Source organism: Molothrus ater, chromosome 5 (assembly GCF_012460135.2).
Source record: "Molothrus ater isolate BHLD 08-10-18 breed brown headed cowbird chromosome 5, BPBGC_Mater_1.1, whole genome shotgun sequence".
In the NCBI taxonomy this organism is placed as follows: domain Eukaryota; kingdom Metazoa; phylum Chordata; class Aves; order Passeriformes; family Icteridae; genus Molothrus; species Molothrus ater.
The window spans coordinates 57,194,825-57,209,221 of NC_050482.2; the positions used below are offsets into that span (position 1 = coordinate 57,194,825).

The 14,397-nt window shown below is 44.4% G+C and overlaps 1 protein-coding gene across 12 annotated transcripts in view; it reads left to right on the forward strand.

Moving 5' to 3' along the window:
* The window catches only part of PPFIBP1 (PPFIA binding protein 1), a 110,729-nt gene that overhangs the window by 91,487 nt on the left and 4,845 nt on the right, over nt 1-14,397 (forward strand). For 8 of the 12 annotated variants that reach the window (XM_036404945.2, XM_036404946.2, XM_036404942.2 and 5 more), the window contains 11 exons: nt 893-946; nt 1,566-1,626; nt 2,695-2,724; nt 4,476-4,650; nt 8,313-8,454; nt 8,732-8,860; nt 9,435-9,585; nt 10,829-10,940; nt 11,083-11,171; nt 12,935-13,057; nt 13,850-13,975. In XM_036404945.2, the coding sequence (XP_036260838.1) occupies nt 893-946; nt 1,566-1,626; nt 2,695-2,724; nt 4,476-4,650; nt 8,313-8,454; nt 8,732-8,860; nt 9,435-9,585; nt 10,829-10,940; nt 11,083-11,171; nt 12,935-13,057; nt 13,850-13,975 (1,192 nt within the window). The remainder of the gene's footprint in view (nt 1-892; nt 947-1,565; nt 1,627-2,694; nt 2,725-4,475; nt 4,651-8,312; nt 8,455-8,731; nt 8,861-9,434; nt 9,586-10,828; nt 10,941-11,082; nt 11,172-12,934; nt 13,058-13,849; nt 13,976-14,397) is intronic. The other 4 variants (XM_036404947.2, XM_036404954.2, XM_036404948.2 and 1 more) reach the window with 2 other exon arrangements.

The window sequence follows — 14,397 nt, forward strand, 5'->3', positions numbered from 1 at the left end:
TACCAGAACAAAAGGGCTTCCAGCTCTAACCTGAGGAGGGGAGGAAACCCAAGGGATGTGTGGCTGCAGCCTGGGGCTGTGGCTGAGCTGTGGCACCCAGGGGTCCTCGAGCTTGGAACCTGTGGCAGCTGCTGGGTGAAGAGTGGCTGTGTCACTTTTCATCAGCATTTCTAATCCTGCACCCTCCTTGTCCTGGGAGGAAACCCAATCCCTGCAGACCTGCACTGGCACTGCAGGGGTACAGAAAAGCACTCACAGCTCAACAAAGACTGTGCTTGGGTTTTTTCTTCTGGGTCCAAATCCCTGGCTTTATCTTAAGAAGTATCACAAACACTAAGAATGCAGAGGCAAGGAGACGTTGTTGACTTGAAACAATCATCAATGTGAAGCATCAGTGCAAGCTCAATTTGATGTGTGATTTTTCCAGTTCCAGTTGAGGAAAGGATCCTCTCCAGAAGCCCAGCTTTGCTCAGTTTGTGCTGTGCATGTTCCTCATGCAGCTCGAGCCATCACCAGCAGGGATTTCACCTGTGTCTCCTCTTGGCAAAATCCAAAGCAAGCACTAAACTGCAGCAAAGTGCCCCCTGCTGTGGGTGGTGACCAGGAGATGGTGACCTCCACTCCTTGTGCTGCTGCAGACCCTGCTGGAACCTCTGTGTTTATTGAAGCTGAATAGTTCAGTATTGTCGTCATCTTACAGTGAGAGTCGTCTTACCTGGGGCTCTTGAGCTTACTTACCTTTGTCCTTTATCTTTTACAGGACTTGAGGCCATAGCAGGGAAAATTTGCTGTGTGTTAGTACCATGAGAGCTGAAGTGAAAACAGAATTAGAGCAGGCTGAGATCGTAGGATTTCTGTCTCAGCCTTTTTTCATATCTTTTTTGCTTTACAGTGAAGGAAGATCAACAGGCTCCTCCCCTGAAACTCATCTGTGTGATAGTCCAGTGTAAGTGCCATAATCAAATCTGTTCAGGGGACATATTTAAATGTGATGGTCTTAAACTCCCACAAAGCACCCCCTTATTTTACATACATATGTAAATAGGTCAGTTAATTTTAGCCAAGATGATATTTGGTGATGGTAGATTTCTGCTTATGTCCCATGCTTTCATGATCATTATTTTCCCATGTTTTATCTGGGCACATGGTACTTCTGTTACACTGTGAAGCATCTCTAATTTGGTGGTAGACTGTCAATATACTTTGAAGTTTATAGTTTTCCATAGTGCATGCACACAAGATTTGTTTTTTTTCTTTTGGTAGTGGGGGGAAGGTGATCAGCTGACTACAATGAGAAAATAATTTTCATTTCTGCCACATATCCATATTCCCTAAAGCAGTAGTTATTCCAGTGTGGAAGTTCTTACAGGATCTCATTAAATTGCATGGGCTCTGATTACTGAATTTACTGCACTGATTACTGCATCTTAATTCAAAATATCATTTGGTTTAGTATATCTCATCATGTATTATAATACTGTCTTTAAAGCTGATTTCTTTGAGTGTCTTTATCTTAGCAAGTTTAATTCTAATAACTGAGCTTGGTTTTTATGTTATTGTTTCAGAATTTCCACACTGCAGAAGTCTAGCAGTCTGAGCAGTTTGAGGAAAGAGGCATCTGATGTGGTAGGTTTGGTCTCTTACTTCCTCCCATCTCCTTGCACATAGGTGTGACATCTCTGTTGTGACCCTCTGGGTGTTGTGTTGCCTTATGAGAAATTTTGAGTCAGGGCTCCTTGTGGCATATGTTGGCAGTGCTCGCACACATGTGACATCTTCCATATTCTATTAAAGAAGAAAAGCTGTCCTTGAAAACACAGATGCTTTTTTTTTTCCCTCTTTGTATGAGGCTTTTACCTGAGACTCTTCTGCTGTGTTTTTGCCCAGAGAATGAGGTGGGATTTTTTTACTGGATATGCCTTTCTGATTTAAGACAAGAAAAAAATAACTCCCACCACCACTTCATACCTGTGTTTAAGGTGAATAATTTTGGCAGGCCATGTAGTTAATGCACTGTAAAATACAATCTGGATTGACTGTATGTTTTAGGTAGGCAAAAACAAAATACTGAGCTGTTGGATATCTGGGGAGAGCTTCAGTTTAAGTTTCTGTGGAAGTTACCAAAAGCAGCTAATCTCTAGCAATGCCATCAAATCAGTGCAATTCAGGTACTCTTTTGTGACAGCCTGAACTCCAGGAGGCTCCTGAATTCCCTGATACCTCCTGTGCCTTGCAGTGTAGGGGGGAGGCTGACAGGACTGAAAATGTCCCCAGAATCTGATAAGAGCTGGAGTTCATGGGTTGGGGCTCTTTGGTTTTTGTTTGTTTGGACAGACAGGAGTAGAGGCTGTGGATGTTTTATCTACTTGGCTTCTACCCTGTCTGGTTCCTGCTCTGGGTCGCCTCAGGCAGCTCTGCCCATGAGTGCCTTAATATTCTGTGTGTCACTAATCATGTGCACAGCTAATCCTTCACAAAGTGAACCAAAGCAACTCTATTTCTATGTCAACTCACTGACCTCAAAGCAAGCAAGGCTTAATCTGTGTGAAATACAGCTCTGAAGAGATTTATTTTGGGGAAAAGGAACAGTCAGGGAAGGGTATTTCTGTCAGAACTTAACTGGGGGTAATCATAGTGAATTGACTACCAGCTATAAACCATGACTTTTTAAATGCCCTCATCTTTCCCAAACAGGACAGAGACTGTGCACAGAAGCCAGCAGAGGTAATGTGTGTGTGTGTGGTGATGCGTTTCCTTGGAGGAGGTGCTGGCAGGCTGGGAGGTGTGGAATTGCCACACACAGTTCCAGAGGGGGAATGGAAGTCCTGCAGACAGGACAGGGAGGAGTCTCTGGTGGCTGTCACCATCAGTGGCACTGCTCAGTGCTCAGCACCTCCTTGCCTCCTCACACATGGATTGTCTTCCAGTCTGATTGTGCATAAGGTTACCAGCTAAGCTAATGTTTTTCCCCCGCTAGATAATTAGCAAAGCTAACCATTAAGCATTTTACTGACTCTGTAATTATCTTTGATTAGTGTATCTTTAAAAACCTTTGGGTTTCTCAGTTGTTTTTTTGTGAGTAGCAAGTGTGTTTCTGAAAAGCGTGTCTTTGCAGAACAGTCACCCTGTGGTACCTTAAGGCCACATCTTGCAGTTCTTACCTCTAGGAACACCTGAGCAGAGGTGACAGACTTCAGACACCACTCATAGGATGAATGCTGTATTGATTCAGCAAAAGCCTAAGGATTGTATCTGGGCTGTGGATGCTTTTGCTTCCTTCTTTCAAAGAGACAGTGAAACAGCTGGCAAGGTTAACATACTGCTTTAAATTGGCTGACTGGAGTGTCTGATATCTCTCTTGGCATTTATACTCCTTGCTTGATCTGAAATTTCCTCTTTGCTTTGGCAGTGGACACGGTCAATTAATCCATTAATTAAGAAATTGCAGAGCAGTGACAGAAAGAGCTCTCTGACACTTGGCAGAGAACCAAAGTACTGTGTCTCTCTGCTTCCCACTTACTGCCCTACAGCTGCCACTGGGGAGACAGAGACCCTGGAAAGCTGGAGAAGTTCAAAGCCTTGCAGGACTCTATTTTTACCTTTTCCACACTTTTAAGTCAGCCTTACAAAAATTGAGGAACATCTTCAAGAACACAATTTATTCTTAGCAGGTAGTGATAATAATCCTGAACAAATGTCAGGGTTTAATCCCAGCTGACAGCAAAGTACCCTACAGCTGGTCCCCCTCCCTGCCCCAGAGGGATGGGGAGGAGAATCAACAAAAAAAAGATATAACTTAGGGGTTGAGATACAAACAGTTTAATAATTGAAACAAGGTAAAATCATCATAATAATATTATTATTGTTATAATAATAAAACTAATAATAAAAGGGAGAGGAAGAGAGAGAGAAAATCCAAAGAAGACAAGTGATGCACCACAGTACTGTTGCTCATCCCCCACTGGCCAATATCCAGCCCATCTCCAAAATTTGATTGGCTCCCCTTCCCAGTACCCCCCCCCCCACCCCAGTTTATATACTGGGCATGGAATTCTGTGGTGTGGAATATTCCTTTGGTGGTTCAGGTCAGCTATCCTGAACATGCTGCATCCCAGCTTCTTGTGCACTTCCTTGCTGACAGAGCATGGGAAAATGGAAAGTCCTTGACTCAGGGCTCAGCCACAACCCTAACACCCCAGTGTTATTCACATTACTCCCTACTAAATCCAAAACACAGCACTGAACCCATACACAGCATTGAACTAAGAAAAAGTTAACTCCATCCCAGCCCAAACCAGGACAACACATTCAAAGGAAGATCTTGTTTATGTTTTTCATTATGGTTTTTAGATTCTGTATTCTTGTAGTGACAGATGAGAAGGACCTCCCAGATTACCTGCCAGCAGTCACTTTGCAGGCTCTCAAAAGGCCTTCTGCAATTCCCTTATATTGACTCTTTATTTCCCTAATTCAAGCAGGTTAAACCTCCTGTGGAAGGCAATAATTTTGCAACCCTCCCTCCCAAGTCTCCTTCTCACGGTGGCACAGGTGACGAGGACAGTTTTGGCACCCGCAAAGCCAGATCTTCCTTTGGCCGGGGCTTTTTCAAGATAAAAAATAACAAGAGGACTGCAAGTGCCCCCAATCTGGGTAGGTACCCTGCCTCTGCATTCAGATTCTGTGCATTTTGAAGCATCTTAACAACAGCTGTAACTGCCTTAAGAAGCAGGAAAGCCAGCCTTAGTCTCACTGTGACTTAGTGGCACTTCTGATAGTAGAATGTTTGAAAATATCAAACAGCAAAAAAAGAAAATCACTGATATCAAGAAATATTTGATGTGGTTCAGACTCTGCTTGTGGTATGTCCCCTGGGACCTTGTAGGGGCTTGCTGCTGTATGAAATGCTGTTTGGCAGTAGTTCACATGGGATTTGTGGGCTTTTTTTCCCCTGGATCCATCCTTGGTTTATCTTTCACAAGATTTTCAGATATACAGAAATAGGACAGCAGCACTCAGTGTTTCTCTTTTTTGTTGTTTTGTACTAAGCACCCTTGCAAAAGAGGTGGTGACAACAGGAACAGGATTGGCAAGTCATTCAAGCTCACGTTGATTTTTTACCTGTAGTGTTGGTGGGGGCGTTATTTTGGTATTGACATTTGGTGACATTTGCATATGACGAAGAAATAAACAAAATGTTCTGCTTAATGCAGAAGTCGCTGTTGCCAGTAGTTAGAATTCTACTTACATTTACTGCTCTGCTCTAGCAGTCTTTCCAGTGATCCTGTTCAAGCATCCAGTGAATCCCTGTGTCAGATCTACTGCCAGACATCTGAGGTTTTTGTTTTTCTCTTGCACGAGATTCAGGAATTTAGCTCTCTATTTCAGAAGCCTGAAGGGGGATAGCTTCTGCTTTGTTACTTACTCCAAGAGAATTTTAAATTTTTGTTCAAAACAAGTAACATACCTACACATTGTTGATGTGCTGCCCATATTTGCCTGTGACATACAGCCTGGGAAGTTGCTAGCTTACTTGGAATAGATGTACAGTCTATTCTGAGGGTTAGAGTCTTCGCTTTGGTTTATTTCATCTTTGCTTTTGTGTAATCTCGTGTTGTCCTGAAATTGATTTGTCTAACAAAGCGCAGTACTTGTGGCTGTCATAGAGGAGTGAAGATGGGCCAAGTAAATCAGGGTGCTGTGACTCTGAGTAAGTTATTTACGTTATCCAGATTTCAATGCCCCCATCTGTAAAGCTGCTGTCCAGGAATTTGCCACTTCACAGGAGCAGTGGGTCCTGGAGCAGATGACCTCCTTGCACCGAAGTGACTGCAGTGCCATTTTTCCCTCCCCACCACAGAGCTCTTCTCCACTCCTTTGCTGGGAAAGGGAGTTTCCCAGTGACTTGGTGCTCCTAATCCCATGTGAATTCAGCACTTGTGTGGCGCTTGTGTCTCCCGTCCCTCCCTCCTTTTGTCCGTACTGTGTCACTGTGAGTTTTGAATTGTGTTTGACCTTGTGCCTCTGCGTGTTCTCTCCCGTTGTGCTGCGTGTGGGTTTGTGCCTTGTGTGGAAATCTGAAGATCGCAGTCGAAGTGCCAGTGCACCTACCTTAGGTACAGTAATCCTGCATGTCTGCCAAGCCAGCCCTGTGCCCTGACTGCTGCTAACAGCTTCCTGTGGCCACACGCTTCCCAAACCAGGCACCAGAGCTCTGCATCGGAGCTTCTGCCCATCACTAAAAGGAGTTTTCACATAACATCTGCCCTCTGCTAAAAGTCAGCTGTGCTGTTCCTGAGTAGCTGCTACTAATGAGAGATTGCGGGTCAATTTGCAGAGACTTTGCTGTACCTTTGAGCACAAAGGTACCATAGATTGATGTACCCAGGTGAGAACTGGTCATGCTTAGTAGTTACCTTTGTGCTGCCACCTGTCCTGGATCCACTGGAAGAGTTTAAAGGGTGGTGAAGTAGGGAATGAGCTGTATTTCCCAGGTATTCATGTAAGGGAGTTCTGAGGGAAAGCATGTGTAATTCATCTTCTAGATGTAGTTGTGTTTATGGTATAGTAAAACAAATGAGAAATAATTGGGGTAGATGGGGAAGGAGCCATTCACACCGTAAATAAGAACCTGTCTTGTGATGTGAGGATTCCCTGGGTGGTTCTGGCAAGGACAGGTGAGACCTGCCTTAGGAAGCAGAGCTGTGTCAGTGGGGTGGTGGTACAGCCACATGGGGTGGCAAAGAGACCAAGCGCTCTGGACCCTCTCCTTTTCTCACATGGCCCCCTAAACGTTACCTGTTCCACAGAGTTGTGTCAGTGCATGAGAAGGAGCCAGGTCTGAGGAGCAAACAGCACAATTCCCGCAAATCTCTGCTATAATGCACCCAACCTTGTCCTGATTTCCATGGTTTTGGATTTTTTCGCTTTACCTTCTACAAGTAAAGCAAAACCCACGAATGCCACAGCCTTGTTGGATGTTAGTGCTGTCTCTGTCAGTGGCAGGATCCCTGTGTGGGTTAGTGGCCGAACCAAAGTGCCTGGAAATGATCTTTTGTGTGACCTTGTTGTTTCACTGCAAGGTTTGACAAGATGGAAAATGGGACATGTTCATAAGTGTTCTGGCTGAACCATTGTAAGTTTGGCCAGCAGAAGGATACAATGGCAAAGCCTACGGTTTGCTGCTGGTCATGGCCTTTTTGTGGCCATCTCAGCATCAACTCTGTGGCCTGAGACCACATGTCTCAGCAATATGAGCTCTGCCTTGATACATTGTTTACTTTTCTCCTGGAAGTCTGAAAGTCCATTTCAAACACAAGTGATGGGAATTTAATTACAGAGCTATATTAAAAGATGCTGCAAGTCATTCCAGGCCTGACTGCCTTGCCACAGCTGCTTCAGCTGAACAAGCTCATGCTCTCACTCTTCCCCAGCAAGCAACTGGCATAAACTCCACATGGTAGTTTTATTCAGCTATCTAGCACTTGCTAGCACATCTCTGCTTATGTAGTCTAGTAGATACTGCAATTCTATTAGTTTTCTTTTTAAATGATGTTTAAATTGTCTTTTCCTTTAATAGTTTAGCTTTTGTGGCAACTTCCCCTTTGGGAACAAGAGCCCTCAGGTTTGTTGTCATGGAAAAGAGCTACAGATCAAGGATTAAATGCTTTTAGAGTGGGTGGTAATGTTGAGGGTCTCTGATCAGAGATGTTTTGTTCACCCAGAAGATACGGTTCAGACAGAGCCTAAACTCCATGGTGTTCCTCTGAGAATGAACAAAATATTCCTCAGTTTGAACAAGTGGGGGGGAGACAGCCCTCCTTCTGGGGCAGAAGTTTTGTTGCTGGAATTTCCTGGCCAGGGAATGAAATACTACAGGTTATTGGGAAGGATATCTGCAGGGAAGTTACTTGGCTTTCTGTGCCTTGGGGACTCCTGGTTTAGTTCCCTGCCACTGCACTGAATTGTTCCTGGGCACCCATGTGCCTTGGCTCTGTCTGTGAAAGCACTGTAGGAGCACTCCCTGAGGAAGAGTAAATTTGGGATTTAATTCCCTGCTTGATTCACGAGGTGGATTTTCCCACCTTGGGTGCAAAAGGCACTTAACTGAAGCAGAGCATTGCCTTGGAGCATTACCAGCCAGACCCAGGAAGGAGGAACATGTGGCATTTCTCATGGATCTTCCCATCCCTCTTTGCCCCATTTTCTTGACATGGTGGCTGTCAGTAATTTAGCAGGAGTCATTCCCAAGGTCATGAGCATGTCTGTACAGTCCTGCACAAGAGGGTCTTGACAAAACTTTTGTTTTCTAACAGCTGAAACGGAGAAGGGATCTGCAGACCACTTGGATCTGGCTGGCTTGCCCCCTCGCCCCAAAGAAGCAGATAGTTTGCTGATGACACCACCTTCTCCAGATTCCAGGAAAAAGGCCAGGGGAATCAAGAAGTTGTTTGGAAGGTAAGTAAAAGATGAGAGATGGCCATTCTCCAGAGCTGGAGCTCGGGCAGGGGTTTGCTGGGGACACACCTTCCTTTCTCCCCTGCCAGCGCATGGCTCCATAGTTTAACATCCCAAGCGCAGGAGTCCGTGTGGTATTTGGGAGGCATAACAGTGTGCTGGGGGCATGTAGAAGAGGGGCTGCCAGCCCTGGGGGAGATCTTGCCTGTGTTGGTTGCAGTGGCAGCAGTGACGTGCCTTTTCCCTAGCCAGATGTGAATGTGCTTGCTTCCTTTAGGCTTAAAAGGAGTCAGTCCACCACGTTCAACCCAGACGACATGTCCGAGACAGAGTTCAAGAGAGGAGGGACAAGAGCAACCGCGGGGCCCCGGCTGGGCTGGTCTCGGGACCTGGGCCAGTCCCACAGGTGACACCAGCGCAGCCACTGTCAGTGCCTGGATCCCGGCGAGCACGGGGCCAGAGCCGGAGGGCAGTGCCAAAATGAAACATCCCCTCTCCTGACTGGCCAAAACCAGGCAGATCCAGGCTGCCTCCTCCTCTGAGAGAGGGTCCCTGCAGGGCTGAGGTGGGCTGGGTGCTGGGGTCCTGCTGCTGAGCTCTCTCCTTCACAGGATGGGGCCGAGAGGCAGCGTGTGAGCCCTCATGGGCAGTGACTGATACTCCTTCTGTGCCTTTCCTGCTGCACTTCCAGGGATTAAAGGAGAAAGTGAAACATCCCAGTCTCACTCCTGAGTTGTAGCCATGCTAGGCAGCAGGGGTGGCTCTTTTCAGAAGCATTATAGGAGGCTGTGTTTATTGTGGCAGTGGCAACAGATCAGCAGCACCCAGCACTTCATCATGCTGATGGTTCCCCCTCAGAGCTTGTCCCAGATCCCACAAGATGTGAATTAGGCTTAGCTTTTGGCTTTCTCATTATTTATGAGAACAGGAGATTGGAAGCACAGGATTTATCAGTCTTTTTTGGGTCACATCTCCCGCAGTGAGCTGGACATGCCATTTGCAAAGTGGACCAAGGAGCAGGTTTGCAACTGGCTCCAGGACCAAGGGCTTGGCTCTTACATCAGTAATGGCAGGCACTGGATATTGTCTGGGCAAACACTTCTGCAGGCTTCTCAGCAGGATCTGGAAAAGGTGAGGAATACCAGAAATAAATAAAGGTACAAAAAAAAAAAAAAAAGGTACAAATAAAGGTACAAAAAAATTACCATTTCTGTGCATGTAAATCAGGTCTGTAAAGTGCACCTGGTAAAAAAAAGTAAACTAGATGAGTTTTCAAAATACTGTCACCTGCAATGATGCCAAATCCATTTCTTTTTAGCTGACGTTTTGTAGAAATTTAATGCTCTGTAATGAAGCTAATAATTACAAATACATGATTTAACTTCATTAAGCGTGGACACATCAATTGACTATAGCACCCTCTAAAAATATGCATGTGAGACTGCCTCATTATCATATGGGTTTGTAGCCCTGCTTCATTAGCACCCATATATGCTTCAGTTATTTTATGCCTACGTGAGAAGGGTGTTAAAAGGTGCTGTTTTGTTCTGATTGTGTTTTCTGTCTATTTTATACAAAGAGGAATGAGGATTTGTTACACACAGGTTGATCAGTCTCTGTCTTTAATTGTTGCAGAATTGCTTGTCTATTTTTAAAAATGAGAAACACAGGAGAAATTGATTCAATTTACATGTTTAATCCATAGTATTTGATAAAGTTTGAATTTTCAGCTTTTAAAAAATCACTCTCTTCACCAAATAGTAAGCCTGTTTTCTCAGTTGGGTAGTTACGCTACAACTGGAATAAGAGAAGTGTATTATGAACATAATGGCTTGTAATAGTGTTGTCAGAGGTAACATTAACCAGCAGGCACTCCTGAAAGTGAAATGATATTAAAGAGATCCTGGAATAGCTGCACTTGCAACTAAACTGGGGAATAATGTTACACATTTGAAAGCATTAATGAATTTCAGTAATTTCTGGAACATTCCTATGCTATTAACTAAATAATTATTTTAACTTTACCTGCCTAAGTGGGAGAGGATGAATTACTCCCAGCAAGTATTTTTTGAACGCTAACATTTTTATTATATTGTGGGATTTTTTTTAACCTGGTATGAGAATATTGTGGCCAACATTTTAATGCAGTTTAGAATCCACCACTCCTTGAAATTAATCTGCCACACTGTAAGTGGGCCTTTCCCTAGTGCTGAATGTCTGCTAAAACAGCACTGAAATTCAGCAAAAAGAAAATGCACCTGCCATGTCCCCAGCAATGCTGTGAAAGGGTGACTCTCAGAAACCCTTTGTCACTTGCAGAGGGAGGAATAAAACAGTATTGTCTCTAGATTTACTGCTTTGCTTCCTTTCACAGGAGCTTGGGATAAAGCACCCTTTGCATAGGAAGAAGCTCCAGCTTGCTCTGCAGGCACTGGGATCTGAAGAGGAGAACAACCATGGAAAACTGGATTACCACTGGGTTACCAGTAAGATTTTACTGCATGCTGAAGCAGTGGCTTTGGATAGGGCTCCTTAACCGTGGCTGATTTGGGGTGCTGAGGATAGGAGCAGTGAGTGCTGCTGGGTGATGTGGCTGCCACTCTGACAGGAGTGTCTGTCCTGCCCTAGGGTGGCTGGATGACATTGGCCTGCCCCAGTATAAGACCCAGTTTGATGAGGGGAAGGTGGATGGCCGCATGCTCCATTACATGACTGTGGTGAGTAAACGGTTTCTGCCTTTCCTGACATCCTTTCCATGTTCTTGGCTTCTCAGTGTTCAAAGGACCCCTTTAAACTCTAGTGAATGTCCTGTGTTCATGCCAATAGCTGTAACCTGTAGAAATCAGATAGTACTGCTCACCTGCAAGCATTTCCTAAGTTCTTTTCATCTCCAGACCTACTAGATTCAGGTGGAAGAGCAAATACAGCAGGCAAGAATTTGGACTCATGCATGAGAAATGGGCAATCCTGAGCTCAACAGCTGTGTGTGACACCGGTGTGCTGAGGCAGGGCTTTTGTACACAAAGATGTGCAAATTCTGTGCTTGCCATTCATGCTTTTGCTGTTCATATTGTTGTTAATTAATAGAAGCAGACGGAATCTTTTTCTTCAGTGAGTAAGCATTCTATCAGCTTGCTTACTTACTTGGATGCTTAGGTGAAGAAAACCCAAGCAATTTCCTTTGAAGAAAATTGCAGTTCTGAGAGCCAGCTTGTTTGAAAGCAGGCTACACTTAACAGCTTTTGCATTTCAAAGTGCTTAGCACAGGCATCACCTCCCTACTTCACTGCCAGTCAGGTTTCCTTTGTGTAAGGGCTCAGGTAAGATAAGACCTTCCTTCTCTGGGGACACAAATGCAAATTGAACATCCCTAATATTAATTCTTTCTGCACAACAAAAAAGAAATCAATCACAGCCCTGCTCTCTCATGAGTTACCTTTTCATGCCTCACTGGCATGTGTTTTGCATAGGTTTTATGTCATGGTTTGCAATTTTATTTATTATAAGATTGTTTTTTCTCCTTCTTAACCCTGGGAGGTGTGATGCCAGCAGCCTCCATGAAGTTTGATGTTGTGTTGGGAGACTTTACTACCATTGTCACTGCCCTTTAACTGCCCTAGATCACTGGGGATATTTTTAGAGCAAGTTTAATCATCAAATTATGACAACAGATTGTCGGTAAACAACCAACAAAATAAGCAAAGTATTAAACTAATACTTGTTATGATCTTTTGAAGTTACTCCAACTCAAAATAATTAATAAGGAACATTTATTATTTTATAATAAATGAAATAGCAAACCATGACATAATAACCTACTGTCAGATTCATCACAAACTGAGCTGAACGCAGTGGGATGTTTGGGTAAGCAAAGAATCTTGTCTTAAATATCTGACAAAATAAATTCCAGTACTCATAACATATAAGTAAAACTGAAAGATTAAGCTAGGCTAACCCTGGAGCAAGGGTGCATAAATTTATTTAAGTTAGCCAAACTGCACTTGGACTTTGAGACACTTTCTTCTTCCCTCTTTTTTATTCTAACCATAGAGAATGTCCCAATTTTCAGAGTAATTTATTTTTTCAGTTAAACTTCTAGCTGTACATTTGAGGTAACTTCTGGCAGGATTAAATGCCCGGTGAGTCTAGTGTAGTGTGTTGGTGCTGCCTTGGCTCTTATCCTGTCACTGAGGATGTGTCATCTCACTCTTTTTCCTTCCTTGTTACCCCATGTTTCTTGTACTAAGCTCTGTACCCTGTGTGAAAAACATCCCCCAAGAGCTAGTACAGTGCAACACAGAAAGTTTTTATTTTGGCACAATGGTTTGATATGAACCACCTGTCTGACATATTAAAATCTTCCCCTAGATGTGTCAAACGTGCCTTTTTAAGCCAGGGCTAAAGCAGTCCTCTCCAGGAGGATGCTGCTCCCATGAATAAGCATGTCTGTGTTTGTTAACTCCCTCTTGCTCTTTGACAGGATGATCTGCTCTCCTTGAAGGTCATCAGTGTCCTTCACCACCTCAGCATCAAAAGAGCCATTCAGGTTTTGAGAATAAACAACTTTGAGCCCAACTGCCTGCGCCGGAGGCCATCTGATGAGGTACTGCTTTACAAGGAAGCTGTGAAGAGGAATCCTCTAGGGCTTTATCCCTGGTGTTTGATTATTCCTGCTCTGCTCTCTCCTCCTGTCTCCTCATTCTCCTTCATTTTTAGTTTCCTGTTCCTCATGTTGTTCTTTTAACCTCAAGCTCTGACATCACTTAATTTCCTCTACCTGCCATGACCCCAAACTCATGTCCCCCTTTCCAAGTCTCCTGCTTCTCCTCCAAGCCAACAGCTGGCTGTTTTGGCCCAGTCTCTGATGTGCTGTCTGGAAAACAAATCATCTTGAATTCAGTGCACTGTTGCCACAAGTCTTGTGCAACTCTCTGGAAAACTGATGGCTGTGTCAAAATTTTCTGTGTAAAAGGAGCTTGGCCCCATTACCAGGCAGGAGACTGCCATCATTGTGTTTTGGAAGCAGCAAATGCTGGACAGGGCAATGGATGACAAAACAACCCAGACTCTTGGATTTAGAACCACAGTGTGTATCTGCAAGAACAGCACAGCAGCTCATGGAACAGCTGAATTTTCAGCTCTACTGGTAGAAATGGCAAATAACCCTAGAGCACAGCACAATAATCAAATGACCTGACACAGCCCTGCCCCCTGCCCAGACCCATCCCCACGTTGCTCTTGCGACAAGGTAGCAACCCAGAAAGAGATTCTTCTCTCAAGTGCAAAGTAGGATTGTATTCCTTAAGGGCAGGAGAAGTATGTTTCAGTAAAGACTGGGGCTGGGATTCACCTGCTTTGGGACGTCTCCTTACCTGCCTGTCCCTCCTGTTGGCAGAATAATGTGACACCTTCTGAGGTCACCCAGTGGACCAACCACCGCGTAATGGAGTGGCTGCGCTCCGTGGATCTGGCAGAGTACGCGCCCAACCTGCGGGGCAGCGGAGTGCACGGGGGGCTGATGGTGAGCTTTCGGGGTGCCTTCTTCCATTTTAGGAAAGAAAAGATGTCTGGCAACCTCTAGGTCAATGTTCTGACATTGTCTTTGCTGCACACACCTATTCTGCTTAATAAGAAGTTTCTTACCTTATGGTTTAAAGGATATGAATGTCTTGAGGGGAAGTTGTGTGGTTTAATACTCTGTATTCCCCTCACAATTCTGTTTTGGTATAGCATTCTCCACCTCCTGCCCTACAGTGCTGCCATGCTGTTGAACAGCCACTTTCTGCCTTCCTGACCTGGATATGGTTTTCTTTTGTGGGGGAAGCTTGTTACCTTTACAAAATTTGGGATTACACTGTCAAACCAGGATTGTTTTTAATAGCATCACATACTCCAGACAAGAGACTTATATCTGCAGAGGTTTGTTGTGATGATTAGGAGTTA